A 26,164-nucleotide genomic window follows, 5' to 3' on the forward strand; every position below is an offset into this window, starting at 1 on the left:
GAGAGGAATAAAATAGCTTACTGTTCCTGTTGTATTCTTTATATGTGGAAATTGACTTAATGGATTCTTCCTATTGTTCACAGCTGATATGAAGAAGAGCCTTTGAAGTAATTTTGCACCTTTGGCATTGTTTTTATTATCTATTCGTTCCATCCGTGTGTTATAAAACTGACTTGACTGAACAGTCATTATGACAGTTTGACATATCACTTTCCTAAGTTACATACAGCATATTTTCCAAGTTAGCAATATGTGCATTAAAGAGCTCATTGCCATTGAGCTGTAAGAAGTATTTTCACCCCCAAATGATGCCATACAGATCAAAGCATGAGGTAGCATGACTTGCTGTGATCACAAGGACAAGCATGAGGCTCAGCTAATTGATAGAATGCAAGGAAATGAAATAAAATTGTCAGTAACTAGTTATAATTTACTTTTTTTCTCTTGGATTGTAGTTAGGCTACAGACATTTTGCCCGTGTTTCATAGTACTAATGCAGCTAAACACAGCATATCTGATAGTATGAAACCATGATTTCTTCTACTTTTTTTAATGGTAATGCATGAAGTTGATTTTGCCCACCTCTCTGGAACAGAAATTGTTATACATTATGTTTAAATGGGTAATTGTGCTAATTAACAAGATTCTTCTTCAAGGATTTAAAAATTATTGTCAACACCCCTTCTCTCCCCCCCAACTCCTTCCCTTCCCCAGCTGACTGGAAAATTCTTAGTTTAAGAAAAAAAATGTTTTATCTTAGTTAATGGGATGTCATTAGTCGAATGAGTGAATTTCAGTGAGTTTTTCAGTGAGTTTATTATGCTAGTGATTTCCTGAACTCTAATGTTTGTTCGGTTGGGTTTTTCTTTGTAGTTATTGTCCAAAATGTAAATTCATTTGATATTGTTGTAGTTGAACAGCCTGTAATGATGTTATAGCGTTAGTTCAGGCATTAGGCTTTCCGAGGGATGGAAATACACAGCAATGTGTATGTAGAGTTTTAGTAACCAAGTAGTTCTGTGTTCTCTTATATGTTTGAAAACAAATAATTATCATTTCAATATCTCAGAAATACCACGGTCAGCTCTTCAAGGACTTGTTTGTCAACCCTACTAACAGTCCTTGAGTGGGCTCACTGGTCCTTCCTGCCAAAGATTTATTTAGCACATGAGCCTGATGCTTTGGAAGAAGATGAATTATAGTACTAATAATCCATTCTTTCCTTCTTTCTGATATTATGTAATTTTGTTGGCTTCCTTCTGCAGCTCTCCTGAAGTGCTTAAAGCACATTGGCTTTGTCAGCAGATGCTGCTGAGGAAGTTGTTCCCAACTTGACAGCTTGGTGTAGTGTTAGTATGTGTATGTCCCTCTCCCAGACAAATGGTATGAATAGTGTCAAGTGGAGGAATGAAAACAGAGGAATTGTGATGGCATATAAGTGGAAAGATGAGTCTGAAATTTAAAATAAAATAATTCAGTATAATATGTCTATAAAATCTTTAGGAACTAAATAGACAATTTTTATACAGATTTAATAATATTTCATTTATTCATTTTAGTTTTGATTTGTTCTCTCAAGTCAGCCAAAGAAGGCAGATAGGATTTTACCCAAATTGATGTTGGGCTGTAGTCTTGTTTTCTGCTTTGAGAATATTCTTCGTTACCAACATTTTAAAGTGAAAGCTTTTCATGTGCTTGGATTAAACAGAAATATTATTCTGAAAGAGTATATCATGATATATATCTGAAACATGAGAACAGCTGTACTGAGTCAAACCACAAATCTACCTGGCTTAGCATCCTGTCTCTGGCAGGGGTTAAAAGTCAGTGCTTAAGGAAGAATAATAACAGGGTAAGAGATAGGCACCACAGTACTTGTAGAGCAGTTTTTGTCTAGCTGATGGCCCCTCTTGTCTAAGTGGTGGGTTTTAATTTTAGTCTTTATCAGTGTATTTTTCTTGAACTGAGCTTTTCTCACAAACGCAATTCTTTAGTACCCAAACCATCCCTTGCAGGCTCTCACAGCTTAGCTATGTTTTATGTAAAGCACCACCTTATTTTTTTTATTTTGAACCTAAATCCAGGTATAAATACTGCTGAGAACAGATATAAGTGCCAGTCTTACTTAGGTTAACACTGGCCCATGTGATAGCATGGGCTGACACGTGGATCTCCTTGTCACTTACCCGTGTGGCATAAATGCTTAAGCTCTTTTTTGTGTTTTTTAGTTTTCATCTACAGTCATAACTGCAGAAAATATTTCTGCTGATACAAAATTTTTAGGGGGTGTTATTAGCTTATTGAAGTGAAACTGCTGTTGATAGGAAAAGGTTTGATATGAAACTAGGACAGGGTGACCTGAAACTAGGATTGTTGTGCCAAATACACATACTCTGATAAGCCTATCACGCAGTGGCCATACGCATGTAGAAACTAACAGGGATTAACACATGAATTACGTGGTGCTGTCACTGCTATTAGAACAGATGTTGAAAATTATATTTCCATTGCTACTTACTTTATCTTCTCCTCAGTTATGTCTTTTTCAGGTTGATGTCTTCTTATTTGCTTGATCCAACCTTGTAGCTATCCCATCCTTTGGATCTTCTTCACTGCCCCTTTCTAATAGCTCTAATTTAACGGAGAGGTCAGAACTTCACACAACATTTGGAGGATGGTCATGTCCTAGAAATAAATTTATTCTGACCACTACTAAGTACTGAGCCCATAGTTTAATGGAATTCAAATATGCCTGACATAATGTAATATTATATATTAACAACATACAGAATTGCTGTTGAGACTATGTTCACAAAGCTTGTTATTTATGAGGAAGATGTAATATTCTCAAAGATAGAAGGTAAGCTTAACATATATATATATATATATATATATATGGCTGTTGTGATTTAGGAGTGGTACTCCTCAGTTTAGTTCTCCACTGAGACCTTCCAAACCATACTGCTTGCCTCCACCTTCCCCCTCATTCCTGCCACCTCCGTGGGTGGATGAAGAGGAGAATTGGAGGAACAAGAGGCAAAAATCACAGCTTAAGATAAGAACAATTTAATGGAAACAGCAATGGGATAAGAAAACGAACAGTGATGGCAACAATAGTAATAACAAATGTGTACAAAAAAAGAGAATGAGTCACATGCAAAAATTCTCACCTCAGAGCCTGACCGTACTGAACCCTCCTGCAGCCATGTTTTCCCAAGTGGAAAGGAATACCCTTCTGGGGAATTAGAGCGAGTCCCATTTCCCTGCCCTGGCCGTGGTGTGAGGTGCTATGCAATAACACAATGTTGTGTCGTGGCCCTCCCGCTGAGTGGGGCCAGAGCCAGGACAGTGCTGTGCCTAGGGAGGAATTTTATCCCCTCAATATGCTTCAAACACCACGTTGGAAATAGTGGCCAACAGTGAACAACCCTAAAACAGAATAAGGGCAATGGAGCAGATAACACTAAATCCTTGTATGCATCTAGGTATGAGGAAAAATAGAACAATCTCTGCAGCAGAATTTTGGCTAGTCTGGGAAAGGGGAGAAGTGAACTTCAGGGAAGGATGCCAAATCTTCCTGGTGATGCATTGTAAGTACAGCTTTAGCAAACTGGGGTGTGAGAGCACATATGCAAAGGTGAAAATGCAGCAGTACTTTTTTTCTTAGTAAAAGCCTATCCTGTAAACAAAAAGTAGAGGAAAAAAAACTTAGTGGTAGTTAAGAGGCTCTTAGAGAATCAGAGAGAGCAATTTATTTGTAGAAAATAGCTTGCTTTTCTTCTAAGTCCTCCTCACATGATTAATACAGAGAAGTAGATGTTTCTGATGTCAGAATAAAACAGATCAATTTAAAAAGACCAACAAACCACCAAAAAACAAACCAAAAACCAATCAACCAGCCAAAAAAAAAAGCCCCAAAACCAAGAAGAAAACCCCAACAAAACAAACAAAAACCCCCCAAACAAAACAAAACCCCAAAGACTAAGAAGACTAACACACACCTCTCACACCTGGTAGCTATGTGTAGTCTGTTGATGTCAAGTCTTTCCTTCCAGCCTCACTGAGTTACACATTAGGTAGTGTTACAGGCAGGCCCAGAAGAAGTGGAAAGAGTCTAGCCTTGCCTTCAGGTATTTTGGGCCAAGATGTCAAACCAGTCTTTAGGGACCAAACTTTTTTTCTTCCTCCCCCCCAGTTTATTTGTGGTTTTTGGTGTTAGTGCTGCATCATTATGTTATTATTTCCCCCTTTTTGAGTCTATTTTTTCTCCTGTCCTGAAGTTTTGCATAGCAGTGGGAAACCTTTACTGCTGTTTCCCTGGTTGGCAGTGAGGGTTCAACTTCCCTGAGGGGAAGTCAGTCTCAGAATTGATTGCACAACATGCTTTTGGCTATATGACCTGTTCTACTGCATTCTGTTTGCTGGTTGGGTTTGACTTCAGTTACCACCTTCTGTGTCTGGACAGTGAATAAAAGCACCATTGGAAGTTATACAAAACTTTAGGAGTATAATACAAAAAAAAACCCTGTGGTCAGCCAGTAAAAAGTGAGTTTATTAGGTGTGAACCTGAACTAAAATGTTCTCTAGTGGGTGAAATGATTGTGAGCAAAATTAAGTAACAAATTTGTGGGAAAGTGATTATGAAAAAAGAAAGTGTGATTAAGAAGCTATTTTTTTCTGTATAATAAAATGGAAATAGGGAAAATCTTACTGTGTATTGCTGCTGTGCACATTCTTCTGGTTTTTTTTTTTTACTTCTGTGTTGCTTAAACCCCATCTTCCTTAAACTACTCAGCAGCACATGCTATAAATTTGTTTTCTTCTGCTTTTACATTATATTTGCTCTAAACTTTTTCGTTTTGTTATCTGTCTGCCTTATTGAGGCTTTTAATGAGATGGTAATGGTAACAGAGTCTTCTATATATAGCCAGATACACTGATCAAGGACAGAATTCTGTACACTGCCAATGAAGGAATGAAGTTCAAGACTCTAATTTACAATGCTTCAAAATAATTTATCCTTGTTTTTTACTATGTATCAATCTGTAGCTATGTATAACTGTACTTTTTTTTCACTCTCTTCCTTTCCTCCCCATTTTCTGTGCTCGCATCTTTTTATATCATCCTGGACCATGTCTGGGAATTAGAACTGAGAGAACGGTGCTTGTCCTTTTATCATCTTTCATATTCTCATAGAAGGCTCTGTGTGACCCATCTGAGAAAGTTGTATGGTTTTATGCAGAATGAACAAAGTAAAGCTGAAGGGACTGGAAGATCATAAACATTAAGAGAAGTTAGTCTGGTAGAGGGGTTAGACCTGGGCTGAATTTGGCTGCATGGTTTGAGAAAAGGGTTAATGAAAGAAGAAATTGGGAGAAATTGGTAGGAGACTGAAGCTGGAAGGAAAAGTAATGATGAGGGACAGAGGGTTTTGAGACATTTTATGTATACTTTGAGCACTCTGTTGTAAACAGATGCTTTCTCCCCCTTCAAGAGAAGGTATGTATCAGCTAAATTCTTTTTAGAATGGTTGAAGATGGTAGCTACTTTGGTGAGTGCTCTATATGTAGCATTTTTAGGAGAACATTATCTTCTAGCTCTGCTGAAAGAGAAGCTTTAGTTTTGAATAATAATAGGAAAGAAAATGACAGTTAAGAATCACCAAAATCTTTTGCATCAGTCACACTAACATTTGTAACTATCAGTCATGTTTTTGGCATCTGTTTTTATGCTGATGAAACCATTCAGCATCCCAAAACTTACATTTGTAATTTCATAAAAGACATGATTTTAATTTTCATTATCTGGTACGACAAAGTTACACAGTCTGTCACCAAAACAAAGCAAGTAATTGAGAGAAGCAAGAGCATGTTCATTTTATATGTAGCAACAGTGCTTGGCTGTCTTCTTTAAACCTAGCTTACCTTTTAATATGAAATGGTGGGAAGTGCTTCAGAATTAAGGTCTTCCCTCCAGCAGGCTTGGGTAAGCAGGCTGTCATACCTCTGTGGTACTTCCCTTCTTTTCATTGGCCTTGTTTTGTCCCTTCAAAACATATTTCCCTGGGTGTAACTGATTTGTATAACCTCTGACTTGTTTTTATGTTGTCAGATACTTTGCCTTGAATATGATTCTTTCCCTAAACTGGAAAAGACAAAGTGTGGAGAGAGGATAAAAGTGCCTTTTTTCATTCTTAGTATGCCTTAAAGGCATGTCACCTGCATACATTCCAGTATTTTCAGAACAATGGACTTCTGCAAAGACAGGTGCATCTAAGTTATGGTTAACCACAGCATGTGCCTGCAGAGAACAATGGGAGCACTCCGAGGTGTGAAGTTATTTGGGCATGGAGGATTTCTGGGATTGAGACCTAGGCTATAATCACTGCAATGACATTTGGAAAACAAGCTGCTATACAAACCTGCTGTTTACATGTGAGCTGTTATATGTAGTAAATTGGCAATTTGAAGGGGCTCTCAGCCACTTAAAATAAGGGTATTGTTAAACTTGCTTTAGGCCTTACAACAAGTGTTCATAATATTTTGTACTCCGTAATACCCAAAATACATAGTTAGCTAGAGACACCATTTGAATGACTATAATTTTGGAATTTGCAGAACTTCACAACAGTAATAACTGACACACTCTCTGGAATATAAAGTTGTCAGTTCAAGCTACGCACTTTTTCAGAAAGGTAGATTTGGAATTTGGAAGATTAAATTGCATAAGTGTTTAGATATTTACAAAGAAAAAGACTGCTTATCACATTAGTATGCATAGTATCTTTCTTTCTTAAGAAAACCAAAACAACACAAAAACTAAAATCACCTTTCATGGTATTTTAGGAAAGGGAATACACACAGTGATGATGGGTATGAACAATGATAACACAAGCTGTTGGTAACTGAGAAGGGAAAATCACTGCTCTGCTTTTTAAGAGTAGACTAAGGGCCGTACTTGGCAGCCAGTCTATAAGCAGTGACCTTTGAAAGCCGAATACTTTTTTAGTATTAGGTGGACTCTTGAAATTTCATGTAGCAAATATTAAGTCATCTATTTTTCACTGCAGACGACTTGTTATGACTTTCCCTCATACCCACAGTTGATCAGATATACTCTTGAACAAGTTATATCCTTCACCTTTTCCAGCTCAAACTGGATTTCAGTCTTGGGCAGAAATTTTGCACTTGCCTTAGTCTAATGAACGGGTTTAGGCCAACAAGTGAGCCATTTCTTTGCTGTGACTGATTTTTATTATCAGTTTTAAGACATTCCAGAATTTCAGTAACCACATCAAACTCCTAAAGTAGAGATGATCTTCCAGACTTTATTCATGCAAGTCCTTTATATCCTTTATTTCATATTCTCTCAAGTATGAAGTTGAATTTATAGTGTTGTCATATATAATCGACATATAATAAATGCACTAACGGTTCATTCTGTAATAATTCTTGCTTCAGGTTACAGAAACTGTTGTATTTCTTCCTGCTGTGAATGACTTTTTCTTTAGAACCTTACAATAAGATTACAGACTACTTCCAGGTTCTGTTGAGGTAAGGAATTAAGAATGTTCAGGGATTTCTGTTGTATTTCTCTGGAAATAAGGGATAGGAATACTTTGAAGTTAAGAGGTGCTTAGGTTTGTCTTTTCACAGGCAAAAATAAATGGTGGTAATGCATAATGGCTCTGAAAGATTTGCATGTGCAAGATCCTAAAGATTCTGGGTTTTTTGTTAAAAAGTTTGTGAGAGGCCACTTAAAAAAGCATTTGTTTGTATAGGTGATAGCAAACGGAGCTGTCCTTTAGAACTGAGTATCTGTGGCTCAAGGGTTCCCTTTGTCTTGGAGATAAGGTAGTCTAAAATTTTGAAACGTATTTTACTATATGCTCATTTTCCCCCCCTTTTCTCACTTGTTTTTCCACCTATAGAGATGCCAGCATTTTCTCAATGTTTGTATGGGAGACATAGTTTTTAACATTTAGTATATTTACAAGCCTATGAAGTAAACATAACATTTCTTTATGTCCTAGTCTGTCCTCAGAATGATCATTTGCAGTACACAGCTTGTAACATTGGCTTATAAGAGACATTTTTTCCCTAAGGATATATATAGAAAATTATTTAAGAAACGAATACATTTGAAAACTAAAATAACTGATTCACACTTACAGAGGTGCAAAGGCATACACAATAAAACACACTTGTGTTTATTACATTAATTCCTTGTTTGCTGTGTGAATGAAGTGGAAGCTGACCTTGTGACGTAAGCATGCAATATATTTAACTTTGCTACCTGCTGAAGGGGAAAAAAAGGAAAAAACTATGCATACCTTCTGTATGTATTTCATTACCTCTGGACCAACTATGGAAATCTCATGTAAAATAGCTTTCTTATCAATTGCTCTTATCAGCAATTGCAAGATAGGACCCGGACAAGATCAAACATTAAACATAAAATAGTATATGGATTCAATGTGTAATAGTATCTGTTTCAAATGGAAGCATTCAGTCAGTGTAGGATTTCCTGTCTTTAGATCCCGGCTGTTTGAAGTGCTTGGGCTTTGCCAGTGCTGTAACAGCCACGGCTTGATGATGCATCACATGAATGCCTTGGTTAGATTCATGTGGGCTGTTGCCTATTTTGAGCCTGTGACTTTTAAGGGACTCAGACCATTTTATCAATGTGTAGAGTAATGCAAGCTAAGTGTGGACTTGTGTTTATTACATTTTCTTCCACCCCCACCCCAAGCTTTATAGTGTGAGTATGGATGTTACACAGTTGTAATACCAGAGTAATCACACACACACAAAAAAAATTGAGACACTATTCCTTTTCTGTTAGATATGTAATTAAATTCTTGTTTAATTTTTTTTGATGACACATGTTCAAATCTGTCAGTCACTGCTATAGGACTGAAAGTTCTGCGTGAATGGGGCATAGGAGGTTGATGAAAGTGGGGCGAGCTGATCCTGTGGCTCAGAGGGGTTGGCTTTTGGCAGGTTAACGTTGTTCCTTTGAGGTAATAATTTTAATGTTAGAAAAGAGTAAATAAAATGCCTAGGAAGGAGGCTTCTCCCCAGCCCCCAGCAATGCATGAATCTTCCCTTCCAGATAAAATGCGATTATAGGTGTTTAGAAGCGTCAGCGGGCGTGGTTCCAGGAAGGTGCAGGAACTACGGGCAGCTCTGTCGCGGCAGGTTCGCCTGTTTTTCTGAGCCGGGCCCCACCGTTCACCTGTTGACGGGGTGGCAGCTTTGGGTTCACCTGTGCGATCGCCTCCCTCCCGCCGTTCTGCCGGCGGGGCCGGCTCTGCCGTGAGCTGCAGCGGCCGCTTTCCGCCCTCTGCCTCCGGGCGCTCCGTGCGCGCCGTGGCGGTGCCGTGCGGCCGGAGCCGCGTCCGTCCGTCCGTGTGGCGGGCGGGAGGCGCAGGTGGCGGGGCCGCCCCGCGCTGACATCAGCGGCGGGGCCGAGCCCGCTCCGCAGAGCCCGGCGCTGCAGAGCCACGGCGGCGGCGCAGGCCGGGCCCGGCCGAACATGGCAGCGGCCCCCGCGGCCGCCCTTGCGTGAGGAATGCCGCGGCCCTCCTGAGCCGGCAGGCGGGCCTCGCGTTCGTCACGTCCATGGATGTCTCTTCCGATCCGTATTTGCCCTACGATGGAGGGGGAGGAGACGGCATTCCGCTCCGGGAGTTGCATAAACGAGGTATGCCGGGTTGGCGTTTGGGTTACTTGTTTGCATAGCTGTACGTGCAGGAGTGCTGTCCGCGTTTGAAACGGGGACGTAAAGGCTTGCTAATTATCGAACTGCTTTTTTTCGCCTGCCCGATGCCTTTTGTGGGAGGAGAATTCAGTTCTGGCTGGTTCCTGTGTTGTCAGGGATTGTTTTCTCTGCGGGCAGATCAGTCCTGCTTCGCATCTCATCACCCTGTGACTCCATCTTCGATATGTGGCAGGCTTGCCTTTCGCTCCCTCCCGGGTTTTTGTGTGTGTGTGTTTTTTTAAATCAATAAAGCCATCTCGTGGAGAAAAAGAAACCTTCCAAAAACTGTGCTTGTCTTTGACTACGATCAAATTAGCTAGGGTTACTAAATAGAATATTTACCTGCCTTCCACTAGCATGAATAGGAACAGTGTTTGTCTGGCTTTGAAGTTTCCGTACCTGGTTTTAAGACTTGACTGGTTGTTGCCGTCTTTGCTATGCCAAGGGAAAGCTCTGCAATGGTCATGTGTCAGCTCAGCAAATATTGATGAACTCATAAGGAACTGGTACTTTAGAGGGAGGTTCTTTACACTGTTGCTTGTAAGGAAGCAGATCTAGAACGAAAAGTGTTATCAGTGTTCAGGGGGAAAAAATCCTCTTTTGAGCTTATATTTTGTTTCTCACTGTAAATTCAAAGCATTATACCTTCTGTAAAATTTTAATTTGTTCTGAGAAGGTGTAGCAGGAATGGAAGTTATGCCTTCAAATTATGAGAATATAAGTATGTTTTCTTGTTTGGATTGGATGGTCACAATGTGGTATTTAAAACAATAAATGTAGTGAATTCCTACTTTTGTTTAAATTGGGCAATCTAAAATTAGAAAGTTATCAACATTTATAGCTGCTGGTGTAAGCATTAGAGAGGAGGTAGGCTGAGAATAGAGAGATGATTTACATAAAATGATTTTTTTCTCTACATGTAATTTATTGTATTGCATGTCCGTGCAAACTCTTACTTCTGTAAATAAATTTATTTTCATTTATTTTTATCTGACAATTTATCTGTTTTTTAGTAGTTTACATTGAAGGTTATTTGTTGTCTTTTTATGGTTCTTAGAATGTTTTTCAGCATATCTTAAGAACATCAACAAGTTACAATGCAGTTTATTTTAGACAAGCAAATTTTACACTACCTAAGTCAGATTTTAGAACCACTTCTGAGAAATTGAGGCAAGTGTTTTCTTAAAAGATTTGCAAAACGTGAATTTGGGATCTTATCAAGGCTGAATATAAATACCTGAAGGGAAGGTGCAAAGAAGGCGCAGACAGGCATTTCTGAGCAGTGCCCCGTGACAGGACCAGAGGCAATGGGCACAGACCGAACACGAACATGGGAGGTGTCCTCTGAACATCTGCAAACAGGTTCTTACTGAGCACCGTAACAGGTCAGATTGTGACATTTCCTTCCTCAGAGATATTCAAAAGCCATGTGGACATGGTCCTGGGAAAACAGCTCTAGGTGGCCCTGCTTGAGTAGGGGGTTTGGACAAGGTAACCTCTAGAGATCCCTTCCAACCTCAACCATTCTGTGAGTTTAGATTTGTGATAGATTTAAATATGAGAACTGCAAAACAGTCCTAACATGACACTTTCAGACTCTGCAGTTATAGTTAGACATGGAAATGTGATCAGCTGTACGGAAAATAACAGGTTTTAGTTGATTTTTACAATACAAAAAGTAGATATTTGCAGTGCAAAGTGGCATGTGCCACACTGGAGTATTGCTGTTAAACATAATGTTTGCAAATACTGTAATGAAGGCTGTGGAGGATTCAGCTAGTAGTTCCATTGTGGTGACACTGCTGGGGGCCAGCAAAACAATTCCCAGTTGTGACTTGTCCATTTTGCAGTTCCACAGAATTCTATTAGGGCTTGTGCTTCCCATATTCTAATACTATATTTCAAAACAAATGTTACTTGTGCTTTTTGGGCTTGCTCTAGTGAGTTTAGATTAAAAAAAATCCAAGACCTGAATAGTGTTACCAAAATCTTTTGCAATTCTGAATTTTTCAAGTGCTTATCAAACCACAACAATATGTCTCATAAGAAGATGACTCCAGACCAGTTTGTTTGAATAGATGTAACCAAAATTTGTGAGTATTTCCTGCTGGTTTACAACGTCACAGTACTCTGTTTTTGTGATTCAGCTATTAAAATAAAGCTCAAAATGTTAGCAGACAAAACCAGAAATTGAAAGTAAATTCTTCACATTACTTTGTGTGCTACCAAGATTTTTATTTTCCTCTCATGTAGATTTCACAGCATTGTGATAACAAGCTCAGAGATCATGGGTAAAGATATTCCAAGAAAGCAGACTTAATTGTTAGAGGCTGGTGATTTTCCCCCTTATTCACATACTCACAACTCATATGTCCTGCAGAGTAATGTTCACATCATGCAAAATTGCTGTGTAACATCAAAGCATTTGTTGCACTAATTGACTGCAGTGGCTCACCCAAAGTAGCTGTACCTCAGCAATTATAAAATGACTGTTTAAATCAGCAGGGGTCTTTGAGGTTTAATTAACGACCTTCATTAATGTTCAGTGAGATGAAATACAAAGTATTATAATACATTATTATTAAAGGCCTGATCTGTTAGCTTGCATTAAGATGATTTTTTCCCCTGTGCAAGTACACGATTAAACATCAAATGGAAAAAATTAAAAAAAATGTATTTATTAATTGTATTTGTCTTTTATGTTGATTACTCACTACTGTCTCTAAAAAAAAAAGAAAGCTAAACAGATATTATTGAATACTTCTTACCAGGAGCTTCTTTGACTTGTGCTGTCCTAATATTTCTTTTTATGTGATACCAAATGCATCATTCCAGACCTACTTATCCTCCCTGACACACAAATAAAAATTCAGGAACACAGTTCACTTCTGCTCCATTCTCTACTAAATAAGAGTTAAAAATACTACTTCTCAGAAACGGTTTAAAAGTTCTGATGTAGGATTGCATATATCCCAATTAACTGGCATGTACATTTTTGTAAGAATTTTTCATATCCCAAACCATATACTACAACATATGTAAATAAATTGCTTGTGTTGCCCTCAGATTTATCTTTGCATCGTTTTTACTACCTAGACCCTTTTGAAAGTTCAGAATGATCAGTACCTTGCTTGTCTTCCAGTCATTCACATTCATGCTCACACTGATTCTCTTACCCCTGACCCTCTTTTTATTATTCCTAAATAAGCATTAATTTTACCCCACTTTAAAAATTTGAAATCTGAGCAACAGCAGAACATGTATAGTGGCCAGGCTACCAGATCAAGCAAGACTTTATCTTAAGTAGGCACAGGCTTTGTTGACTCCTAGTTGTTTTCTGCATATACATAAACATGTCTTAGATTTAAGAAATTGGAAGTCCTTAAGCAAAATTAATGAAATTTTCTTTCACTAATAATCTCTGATAGAGTCAGTAGCCAGGAGATGTGAAAACTGCATGTATTAAAAACATGCCAGATGTACTGATGGCTTAGTTTTCATAAACCTAATTTTTTTGGGAGATAAAATAAGTCACTGTTTCATTTATCATACACCAGGCCCCAGCCATAAAGGTGCAACTTCTCTTGCTTAGAAAATACTGATAGTAACAGGGGAAACCTCTCAGCCACCTGGAGCCTCACCTGTTACTATAAACTGTGGGGCAGAGTGTTTAATAATAGCCTAGGAAGACTTTGAGTCAGATGTATATTGAGCCAGTTCAGATGCTCTTAAGTGATAAAACTTATACTTTGGCATTTTAGGCTGCATTTCTGGTTAAGGTCCTCTTATGTTTAAGAATTAGTAATAAGTCAATACCAGTGTGACCTTTGAAATAAATGGGTAAGGAAGTTGTGTACACATGTTCAGAGCTAGAGCTTGACCCTGAAATTTTATTAGTTGCCGAGTGAGAGTTAAAAAATTATTTTTCTAGATTAATTACATGCTCACAACAGAAAATGTGGTCAAGTTTATTATCATTCTCTAACTTTAAGTACTTGGAGAAAAAACCTAACTTGGAGAAACTCAGTGTAATTATGGCACTGTATTTCTGCTGTGCTTTGTTTTTAGGTTCCTTGTATAAAAGAGGGATAAGGATTTTCAATTATGAGTTTAGCATATTTGACTTTGGTGATTAACATGAAGTACTGTCAGATGTAAATGCAGTTCATTTAGGTAGTTACAGGTTATCTGCATGTGCTGTATAACTGGTAAGGTTCTCTGTGAATATGTTTCTCAATTTTGGAAATAATTTTTTGATGTATTTTTATTTTGAGATATTAGAAAGCTAATAAACAGACCAAGATTATGCCCTCCTTGGGCCTGAATGTGCTCTGATTGGGATAATCATATTAACAGAATTCTTATTTTTGCTGAATCCTGTCTTTGCCCTCTAAAACAACATATAAGTAAGTTGCTCTTATGGAAATGCAGCAGCAGCACTTTGAAATCTAATTATCTAAATTTCTGGCATTCTGACTCTGATGGCCTTGGTCATTGTTAGATCATAGATAACTTCCCTTTTGTAATGCTTGCTTTTTCTAACTCTATATATTTTTATACCTTCTATTTTTCTCATCTCCTTCCTCATTATTCATCTTAAATATAAGTTGTAAATTTAGTAGTGGGAGGATCTCAATAGCTTTTCACTTGCATATCTGAAGTCACTATTCATCATAGACATAATTAAATAAACATAGTACATCTGCCTTTATGACTACAAAAGAAAAGAAATCTATAGCAGTAAATCTTTTTTTTGGTTCTGCATCATAGAAACAGAAATGTTTGTTTCACCTAAAGTGAAAAATCAAAGCCCAGGGTTTTTTTGGTTTTGGGTTTTTTTTTTTTTTCCCCTATGTTCATTTGTGGTGGACACAAATCTTCAAAAGTCTTGGTTTAACTCAGAGGTGCTAGTATTGAACTTGTTTTCACTCCTACTTTTTAAAAGATTATTTTTAAACCCAGACCTATTTGGGAGCAGATGATATTATCATGCAGTACTTTGGTAAATAGTGCAACTTATCCTTGTTCCTCAAAACTTGTTCCATATCTTCCTATTTCCCATTTATTAGATTTTTTCCCAGCTGATTTTTTTTGTTTGTGTATATATAGTTGTGTCAATTTTAAATGCATTTTGATTGTAATGCAGAGACCAGTTTTTGTTTGAAAGCCTTTGATGCAGTTAGAAGAGCTAACTGAAGAGACATGCTGAAAATTCAAAGTTGCAAGTAGAATGTATGAATTGATTACAAAGACTTTAAGATCAGTAATCATCAACAGCAGCAAATAACACTGGCATTTTGTGCTGTGCTTCTGATCTGAAATGTAAAAATTGCTTCTAGCCAGGAAAGGAAATAGTACTTCATGACTCTTTTTGAGTGGTTACAGACAAATTAAAATAAACTGATGATTGTTTCTTGTCTTTTTAATTGAAAGCCTCATACTTTGAGGTCTGAATATGGCGACAGAAAGAAGCTGAGGCGCTCACACATGCCTTGTGTATACAAATCTTCTTTGTTACAAGCGTAAGTGATCCTTCCAGCCTGCGTTGCACACAGGGTGCTTCCCTGCCTCCACTCCCCTTGGCACCTAATGCCCAAGGACACACGGGTGAAGCAAAGCCTTGGATTAGAACCTGGCCTCTGGAAAGCTGCAGCCCCTGCTGATTTTAACACTCAGCAGATTTGGATGGTCATGTCAGGGGGAGCTTATTCAGCCTTTACTGTAATCTGACTAACTTCATTTTCACTCCCAGAAGCGCGTTTATTTTTTTCCTTCTTCCTTTCACACTACTGGGAGTAGCCCAAAGGAGATATGTTGCACTGCTGTCAGCCATAAGAACAGCAGCTGAGGCAATGCTATGTAGTTGTGCGTTGTTTAGAAAAAGGGATGGGTGAGCAGCACCAACTATTCTTGCTGTAAGAGTTGACAATTACATAGCTTGTAGAAAAATACCTTTGAGAAATTAGGTCCTGTTATTGCTTTGCCATTGAATACAGCATTGGCATTGTTTATCTGTTGTTGTTTTCACAACTCTGGAATGTTTCTAAACCTTAGGGATTTTTGAGCTCTGTGAAATAGATGTTACTCTATGATGTCTGGACATTAATATTTATAGTTTTGAGTTGTTTCCAGCAGAAAGTTATAATTAAAATCTAACAAGAGCCCAAGGGTGCGTTTATGTATTTCAGGATAACTAGTCTGACAGTTCGTTGCTGTGGAAGGGGCTGAACTTGTTGCTCCCCATCTATTCTCTCAGTTTTTGCCCATGCACTGGCTCTGTTTCTTCTCCAGCAGCACAGAAACTTGATTCCAGTTCCTTATAATGGCAGATTTTTTTTTGTTGTTGTTAGTTTGTCTGCTTAGTTTGATCAGCACGTTGGGTTGGTTTACTGTGCAGTCAGATCAAGGGTGACAGAGCTGATCCAAGGGTGAGAGTGGGAATGTGTGTCCAAGAACAGCGGGGAGAAATAGGGGTAGCAAGATCTACTCTTTGTGTGCCTGCAGTCAATTAGATCAGCTCAGTCTTACTGTGTAATTATGTCTCAAGAGGGACATGTCTCATTTCTTAAAATGGAATAAGGTAATATAGGCTCAGTTTGAGACAATGGCGTATTTTGTGATGTGCCTTCAGAAGATGGATGTCATGTGCTGTGTAGCATATAGAAGGGGTCTTAAGCTTTATCATAAGATTATGGTCCCTTGTTAACTCTGATAGCCACCCTCTTGAGAAGCTTGTTCACGTCTCAGTTCTGTACCTTATTCTCCTGCGGGGGTGTAGCTGTGGGGATTTGTTCTCTAGGTGATCCTGGGTAATTGTTCAGATAATCACGTGGTGGATTACCACAGAAAAATCTGTCGTGCATCGTTTGACTATGCAGGATGTAGCATTTGTCTTAAATCTCAATGTTTCTCTTCCCATTATTTTCATGAAAAAAGAAGGAACACAGCCTACAAGGAAAGAGTTGGGGAGGATTGTTGAACAGTAATGCATGAATCTGGAGCAGCATGCATGTTTTTAAACCCCTTTCTTGTGTGAAATAAATTAGCTATAAACTTACCAGGTATTTTTCATTTAAAAACACATTTTTCATCAGCTGCATGTTGTTCCAGGGTTATTTTCAAATTCGAAAGAAATCTCCTGTGTTGCAGAAAGACAAAGCTGTATAGGATTACTCCTGCAGGAGGTGAGGCAGCTTTTAAAAATACTGTGCACTGCCTCAAAATTGCTGTGTGTAACCTGCATAAATCAGCTTTCTGTCATGTTTATCATAGTTCCAACATCAATCAAGATTGAATACCGCTCATATGAGGCACACCTATAAAATAGGAAAGACGAGATATTTCTTGCCTTAACGAGGGACAAAAGACAGGGAGGAATCCTGGTATATAAAGCAGCTTCTGTGAGTATAGCAAAATCTCTAATTTTTTTACCTGGTGGTTCCATTGGCAGAAACTAGCTAGGCAAAGCAGGAAGTTGGATCAGTCTTGGGACCCAACAGCCACTGAGTATAACTTCACGTTCAAAGGGAAATGTGGGAGAGCAGCATGGTAAGGACTGTTGGTTTTTTGTCAGACATAGTATCTTCTCAAGCAATTTTGGATTGCATTTTTTATGTTCTCATTAAAATTAAAAAAAAAAAAAAAAGAAGAAAAAAATCCTTCACTTCTTCAGACATAAAAGATTTTTTTATGGTGTTGGAATCCACTTTTCTTCTGGTTTCTTTTGTGTAGCATTTTTATTTTTCTTGTCCTTCATTCTCATCAGGTGTCCCAAAGTACAGTGTTTAACTGCTAACCTTAGTACTTATTACAGTTTTTTTTCTTCTAATGTTGCACATTTTTTTTTAACAACTTCAGTTGAAACAGTTCTTCCGCAATACCAGAGCTGATTGCTGAGAAAGGATTGTGCTCAAGGCTTGGAATTATATGCATGGAAGGATAACAAAAGTCAGCTGCCTTTCTAGAAGGTAGTTCATTTAAGACTTAGAGTGACTGACTCCCCAAAAGAGTTTCCTTTTTCTGAAGAAGCATGTTGCTTTTATTGTCTAGAAGCCTACTGTCTATAAGCTTGCAGTCTGTGATTGCAACAGCTCACAGCAGTTCCGTGTTGAGATTCAGGATAGCCACACAGCTTCAGCAAGGTTCCTGCCTGACTAACCCAGTGGCCTTCTATGGGAAAGTGATTCCATCAGTGAAAAAGGGAAGGGTTACAGATATCATTTATCTGGGCATCTCTTAAGCCTTTGATATGGGCCCCCACAACATCCTTCTTTCTAAACTGGACAGAGATGGATTTCATGAACAGGCCACTAGATGGATAAGAAATTACTTGGATGGTCACATCCAGAGGGTAGGGGTATAAATGGCTCAGAGTTTTGACGGAGATAAGTGACAAGTGGTGTCCCTCAGGGGTCCATATTGAGACTGGTGTTATTTACTATCTTCATTAATGACATAGGTGAAGGGCTTGAGTGATGCTTGGCAAATCTGTAGATGACACCAAGCAAAGAGGTGCTGTTGACACTCCTGAAGGATGGGATACCATCCAGAGGGGCCTGGACAAGCTCCAGTAGTGAGCCCATGGGAATCTTATGATGTTTAACAAGACCAAGTGCAATGGGGTGTTGGTGGATGAGAAGTTGGATATGACCTGGCCATGTGCACTTGCAGCCAGGAAAGGCAAACATGTCCTGGGCTGCATCCAAAGCAGGGTGGGCAGCAGGGCCAGGGAGGGATTCTGCTCCTCTCCTCTTGAGGAGCAGAATGCTGTCCTTCCCCAGCACAGGAAGGACACTGACCTGTTGGAGCAAGTCCAGCAGAGGGACACCAAGCACCTCTCCTATGGGGAAAGGCTGAGAGAGTTGGGTTTGTTCAGCCTGGAAAAGAGGTTTTGAGGTGATGTAATTGTTGCCTTCCAGTACCTGAAAGGAGCCTACAAGAAGGATGGAGAAGACTATTTATAAGGGTGCATAGTGACAGGATGAGGGGGAAAGGCTTCAAATGGAGAGGAGGTTTAGATTAGATTCTGGAAGAAATTCTTTACTGTGATGGTGGTGAGGCACTGGAACAGGATGCCCATCAGATAAGCTGTAGATGCCCCATGTCTGAAAGTGTTCACGGCCAGGTTGGATGGGACTTTGAGCAACCTGTCTAGTGAAAGGTGTCTTTGCCCAAGAGCTAGATGATCTTTAAGGTCTTTGAACCTAAACTATTCTGTGATTTTGCCTTATTTTTGCAAAGTGTATAGTGACTATGTTTGCTTTATAAGGATTCTTACAAATTGTACTAAGTCTCTGAAAACATCAATCTACTGTTTCCCTCTCTCTAGTAACATGGGTTAGTTTGGAATACCAGTACTAATTAAAGTTCTGCATGCCACTTTTACCATTACCTTCCAATCTCATAAAAACTTAAGCAAACTCATATGTAACAAAAAGGCTTTACTTTCTTTACAGCTCCAAAATGGCTTGGGTGTCCTCATACGAACTTTAGAAGTGTTCTCTTATCATAGCTAGAAGCTATACCTATACATCTGGTATGCTAAGTGCTTGTTGTGGTTTTTAAGACCAAAACTGCTTCTGTTGTGGTGAAAAGCACGTAGCCTGTGAAAGCATCTTGAAACTTCAGGAGTGGGGAAGAGGGAGAGGACGGAAGGGGAAATATTTCTACAATTTATCTAGGTAATGATGATTTCCTGCCTGATGGTTAGAATGTTGTGATGAAATATTTGTGTTCTGGTAAGGGTTTTAACATTGCATTGAAAATACATTTAATGAGACTTTGGAACTGGGAGTAAATAGTGAGAATTTGTGCATTTATGCTGATGAGAATCATTATCTTCATAGCTGGAAGGAGCATCTTGCTGTGTGAAATTCTAGAGAAGGAAGGGTAGAGAGGTTGGAAAAATGTTGAGTCTTAGTAAAAGTATCTTTCTCTAACATCTGCTTTAGAATAGTTGTATACTGCATAGATCATAATGCTAGCAGGAGAATGTTATCTCAGAGTTCTGTATCTTAGATACCGAGCAGCAGATTTTGTAGAGGTGTCCTCTTCATGGTCCTCTAAGGAAGCCTTTCTACCACGCTCACTGCTGCCTGTTTTATCACTTGGTACAAGATTACAGCTATTCAGTTGTTGCATCAGGCACTCATGGCAGCTCTGTATTCAACAAAACCTCCTCTTCAGCTTCATATCTTCTTCTGTGTCTCTTCCCCATCATACAATAATCACTTATATTCCAGTATTTCGTGTGCCAGCAACTGTTGGCAAAGTAGGAATGTGACATAGTTTCAGTGGGATTTTTACTGTATCTAGACAATGACCATCATCATTTGTAATCTGCTCCAAGTTCTGCTGTGGGTCAGGTGCAATTAGTTTAGTGCCATCTGATGATAGCATCTCTGATAATCCCCTGGTGGGAATTCCAATTTAGCACCTTGTTATATGCATAAAATAATCTTTTACTGTTTGTGATTCATTTATAACTCTCAACTTTCCTTTGCCTTCTGTGGCATAGGATTGCATGCTCCTTGTAGTTAGGTGCTGCTTCATTTATAGCAGGGCATAAAACCAACTCCTCCAGAGCAAAGACAAGCTTTTGCCCAACCCTACTCACTCAGGTTCAGGAAACTGTGTCATCACATTGGAGCTTTGTAGGAGATTAATAATTAAGCTGTGGGTGAGGTTAATTTATGTCCCCTTGCTTTGCCAGAGGAAGCTGATTTAATGCAAAAATAATATTTTAATAATGGATTCTGTTACTCTCTTAATTCTGAGAGCTAAACTAGTTATCACACTGTGAATTTTGTTAGTATCTTTTCCACAAGATCACCTTGCCTTTTCAGCTATCCAGACATGTATTTTAGACTTCTAGTTAGGAGAATTGGAAGTGGCAAGGGAATGGAATTCCTTATCCTAAAGCAAAGTTTTCACAATCACCTCTATTAGCAAACCTGATTTAAATTGTTGTTAGTCTTTTATTAATTGAAGCATAGGTAATGCTTCTTTACATCTCTTTAAGAGAGACTAGCAGCAGCTTTGGGAAGAGATTTACAGGGCTTAGCTATGGGAAATAGATGAGGGGGAATTTAGCATGGCATAGACTGGGGAAAAAGGTATTAAGGTAAAGATGGCAGCCAGGCTCACGTAAGAGAACAATATTGGTGTTACTGGGGAACTGTCTGCTACATTTGCATTGTTTTCTGTACTTTTCTTCTAATCTTTATAGAATTTGTAATAATAGTTGTTTGTGTATCTTGAAAATTATAATTGTGTTTTGTCTTAATATGAATTTTGTATTATTTTCTTGTTTTGTCTTTCACCACTAAGAAAATGTCTGAGTAAACAATATGTTATAGTAGGCGTCAACATGACCTCTTAAGCAATGGATGACTGAGGCACCTCTTTGGTCATAGTGTAATGCCAGGTGTCACACTGCTTCTTCTAGATCTTAGAATTCACATTTGTAAAGGGAAAAGACACATTTTACTTTGTTTAAATGTTTAAATGCAATTGTGAGTTATTATGAGGGCTTGGGCTGGTGAATTCAGCATTTATAGCATTTGGAAGTTTACAGGTAGATCCTTTGACAAGCTATTTGTTTGTTAGTTTTGGTTTTTGGTTAGTTGGAAATTTCTGATGACAATACCAAGAAGCTCAATTAAAGAAGCCTGGAAATAAACAAACAAACCACAAAAACAACCCAAAAAACCCACCCCAGGTTAAAAAACCCCCCACCTGTCTAAAAATCCCAGTGTCAGTCTACCCTGAAATGAGTTCTGGTGTCTATCTGAAGTGATAGAAATCTTGGTCAACTTGAGCCTATGTCTTTATGAATAGAGATTACTGTGGTGTGCTGTATATTGTTGGGCAAAATATTTTGTTCGTAATCAAACAAGTGAGGACTAAGAAAAAAAGCTGATATATTATAGAATTTATGACATTTGAAAGCTTAAAAAAGTGAAAACTTTATTTTATCACTTTTGAAAATGGAAAACTTCTCAGTACCCCCCTCTTGCTCTTCTTATTCTGATCAGTGCAGTAAATATTCGTGGGGCTGTTGCTCTGCAAGCTGCTTGGGAAGAAACTACCTAGTGATGACAAATTAGCAGAAGATATTTTCTTTATACAATGTTTCCAATTTCATTACCGAGGACTGCTTTGTAATTTACCTGAAAAAAATACATAAAAACAAAATACAAGTATTTGTTTGGTTTCTTGTTGCTTTTTAGATGCATTTGCAATCAGGTTAATAATGTATTTTAGGTTTGGTTTAGATGTGTAGGAGAGATTGGTAATCAATAGAATGTATATTTAGAAATTACTGGTTACAAATGAAGGTACTGTGAACTTTCTAGCTAATCATCCTTGCTTTGTATTTGTACAAACAGGTTTTCCTCTGGTAGTTCATAGACTGAAATAAACTTCAAGTTAAATGTGTGTCAAAGTTGCTCTTTTTTTCCACTTGCTTCTATTGAAGTTTTTCTGGAGTCTTCACACAAAACAGAACAATAATTTGACTAGGACATTGCTATTTAACCGCTGGAAACACAAAGTCACTAATACACAAATTTAACTTACAGCTGAATGACAGTAAAGAGGAGTAGCATGCAGCACTGGGAGAACCTAAATGACAATACAATATGCTTAGTATGGAAGGTGTCTTAATTACTTCTTCATAAATTTCTGTGCTATGAACACAGTTTGAATACTTAATTTATCACAGAATTAATTGATTCCTGTGTTTCTCTTCTGCAGGAACTCATTATACAATGACAAATGGAGGAAATATCAACAGTTCAACACATTTACTGGACCTTCTGGATGAGCCAATTCCTGGAGTAGGAACATACGATGACTTCCATACCATTGACTGGGTTCGAGAGAAGTGCAAAGACAGAGAACGGCATAGACGGGTACTTGAGATAAATAATAAAACCTTTTTGGTTGGATGTTGGAGTTAAGGTCTGATTTAGTAACACATACAAATATATGCACGTCCTTTAAATATGTACATAGTTACATCAGCTAGAGCTACTTGAATACTGTTTAAAAAGCACTGCTTAGCTGGGTACCTGCAGTCTTGCAGCATTATTATAACTTCAAAAAAAAGCAGTAATTTAATAGAGTGGGAATAGGTCCCTGTCACCCAAATACCTTTTTTAAAGTTCTGCATTTTTTTCATGCTATTATATTTAAGGCTATTTTCCAGTGTAGATGTATTTGTAATAGTACAATAGTGGTTTTGGTGGTACTTGTACAGAAAAGTGAAGCATGATGTGATGTATATTGCTTTTGTACTGACACAAGTGTCTCTGCCACTGCAGCTAAGTGTGCAGAGTAAATAAGGATAAAATAAGAATAGCAACTTTTTCAGTACAATAATAGTTGTCTAGAAGTACTTTAGGGTAATTATCCAGTTTTTTATTTTATTTTACTTTTATATGTTTTTTAGTCTAAACATAAAGATGTTTATATTTGAAGTAGAAGTTTTGGAATTTGAATCATATGAAATAGCTTATTATTAGTATGCTAACACTTCAATTGAAGTTCAAAAATATTTAATGTATAGGAGGGAAATAATATTACAATTCACAGTTTAGGTGTATGCCACAGAACGTATTTAATTATCCTAATAATGTATTTCCTGGATTTTAGTTCTTTAAATTAAGCAAATATATGTTTCTCTGTCAGTTGCTTGATGTCTGAATAACTAAGCTGATTTATCTATGTGAAGCACTAAATACAAGGAGAACACTTGTGATTTCAGGAGAGGGTTTATTTGCTTGCATCACACAATTTGTATGTCATACTTCTTTTTGTTTCATTATTCATATTACTGAAATACATACAACTGTATATACTGATTACTCTTTGCAGATTAACAGCAAGAAGAAAGAATCAGCATGGGAGATGACAAAAAGTTTGTACGATGCATGGTCAGGATGGTTGGTAGTCACATTGACTGGCTTGGCATCAGGTAAATGAAAACACAAAGGATTCTTTTCTTATTTGTCAGCAAGTATAGTTGTTGTGTTTTTCCTTTCTTCTCCACCAACCCAGCTAAGAGCTGGTTCAGTCTACTACAACAGTTCCATAAGGGAAGAAAAAAGTTGACTATCTCAATTGGCAAGCTTCACCATTTTGAGGTGAGGGTTTACTGATCAGATGGGAACCAAAATCCTCACTGAATTTAGAGAGAATTTCTCAAGTTATTGAACTTCCACCTACTAAGCTATCAATGTTCTTTAATTCTGTGATTGAGATTTATGTTTTCTTTTTCTGTAAAATTTTGGGTTTTACCTGTAGGATTTCTTGTGGAAGTGTGGATTGTAAAAGTAGCTCTGGTATATGTGTAGTTTTGGCAAGCACACTTCCTTGTAAAGCATGTGTTTATGGACTAGTGAATTTTAGCTATATGTTTATGTTGTACCTTTACAGAGGTTCTTCCACAGAAAATACTGACTTTAACAGGTAGAGTTTGTTGACTTATACTTCAATTCTCTCTTTCATTCTTAATGTATTTTAGAATGGATTTTACAGCTAAAACCATCCAATAGTTTGTGGCCCAGTGGTCAGGCAGTGCTGCTGTTTTTTCTGTTAGTATAGTTTGAAGTGACTAAAACCTGCAGTAAGAAATGATCACAAACTTTGTGCCCAGTTTTTCAAAATAAGTACTTCAAATAGACGTTTAAACATATTAGATTAAATGTTAGGAAAGTTAGTTGTGGAGTAAGGCTATGCTTATTAAAAAGCATGGTAACAGTATAATTGCTGCTTAGGTATATACATAATCACTTTCACAAATCACATATAATTTAATATATATGCAAAGTTTGTAGCATGTTTATATACTTCTGGATGCACAAACCAGGAGTGTATAATCTGTATAATCACTGGAAATTGTTTATGATAATTTCAGTGGGAACATGCAGTGTAGTGTTTTCTACCCCTTAAGCTGCTGTTTATTAAAATTCCTTTATTCTGTTTCTGAGTAACAAAGTGAGCAAATTCTGGTCTTGCACACTGGTAGGTTTTTCAGTCTCAGATGCCTTCTCTTGCATGTTTAGTGGATCTTAAATGGTACAACCTTGAGTTCAGTCACAAGGAGATCTTATGTTTACCTGTTTTAATAATTTGGTTGAAATTCTGTTCTACTGAAGTACTGCTTTTGACTTGCCAACACATAGGCTAGAATCCTTTTCCACCTTTTAGACAGGTGAATCCCATCTCTTTCCAGCAGGCTTGATGCTGTATAAACTGCTTCATCACAAAAAAGTAACAGTTCTCTTTTTACTCTTAACTCCTTGGTTTCAGTGGACTGTTGGAGAACTGTGGTATAGGGAAAAAAAAAGGCAAAAAAAAATCTCATTTAACTTGGAAAATATACAAAGTACTTAATTCTTCAGCAAATATTAGTCTTACCATAACAAAAACCAGAATATAATCCTAGAAACCAGTAGTATATCAAATGTTCATTTAATTAAGTTAATACCTAATACTTCAGTTAATATGAGCACATTCCTTCATTTTAGCTGTGTGTGTTATTTCTGTTTACCAGAACATTAATACAAAACTGTTTCTACAACAGGGGCATTGGCAGGATTAATTGACATAGCTGCTGACTGGATGACTGACTTGAAGGAAGGCATTTGCCTTAGTGCTTTGTGGTTTAACCATGAGCAGTGTTGTTGGGGTTCAAATGAGACCACATTTGAAGAGAGAGATAAATGTCCGCAGTGGAAAACATGGGCAGAGCTAATAATCGGGCAAGCAGAAGTGAGTATTCTTTGAATGCCTTGTTCAACAGCTTGGCTGAATAGGGAAAAAAATAATGGTCTTAAGGTTAGGATTCTAAACATGAATTTAGGTTGTACTGTCTGTCCCATTTTTCAGCATTTGAATTGATTACTAGATTATAGTGTAATAAATGTGTATTTCATGAATTGCAAGGGAGCTTGGAGTTTTGCAAATGTAAGGAAGTTATGAGAATATAGAGCTGTTGATAACACAAGAATTTCTATTCTTGATCATAGCTGTACGTAAATTAAATCCATTTATGGTATTCTCTGATAACTAAGAATAGATTTGCTTGATTTTTTTCTATCACATTTTTTAAATAAGGAAGATTTACTCAATATTTTACTAGATTTTAGCAGCTATTAGCTATTAAAAACATAGCTGTTCAATGTTTATTTTTTCTTTTCAAGAGGAAATGTTAGAACACTTTCTACCTTTTATAAGTCTGTGCTAATGTGCAAGTGTCATGGCTTCATGCTTTTCAAACAAAACTCTCTCTTGGCAATAATTACTGTGCCTCAAAATATGTGTATTAATGTACTTGCAGCAGAAGTGCTTCTGGAGTATTTTAAGTAGTGATTTTGCTCTTATATCAAACCTATTT

General features: G+C 37.7%; 1 protein-coding gene across 5 annotated transcripts in view; it reads left to right on the forward strand.

The window, feature by feature from the left end:
- The window catches only part of CLCN3 (chloride voltage-gated channel 3), a 60,314-nt gene that overhangs the window by 14,721 nt on the left and 19,429 nt on the right, over nucleotides 1–26,164 (forward strand). For 3 of the 5 annotated variants that reach the window (XM_036382621.2, XM_036382618.2, XM_036382617.1), the window contains exons 3-5: nucleotides 22,519–22,676; nucleotides 23,641–23,740; nucleotides 25,352–25,539. In XM_036382621.2, the coding sequence (XP_036238514.1) occupies nucleotides 22,519–22,676; nucleotides 23,641–23,740; nucleotides 25,352–25,539 (446 nt within the window). Of the gene's footprint in view, nucleotides 1–9,515; nucleotides 9,706–22,518; nucleotides 22,677–23,640; nucleotides 23,741–25,351; nucleotides 25,540–26,164 lie in introns of those variants that run through there. The other 2 variants (XM_036382619.2, XM_036382620.2) reach the window with 2 other exon arrangements.

Source organism: Molothrus ater, chromosome 4 (genome assembly GCF_012460135.2).
Source record: "Molothrus ater isolate BHLD 08-10-18 breed brown headed cowbird chromosome 4, BPBGC_Mater_1.1, whole genome shotgun sequence".
NCBI classification, from domain to species: domain Eukaryota; kingdom Metazoa; phylum Chordata; class Aves; order Passeriformes; family Icteridae; genus Molothrus; species Molothrus ater.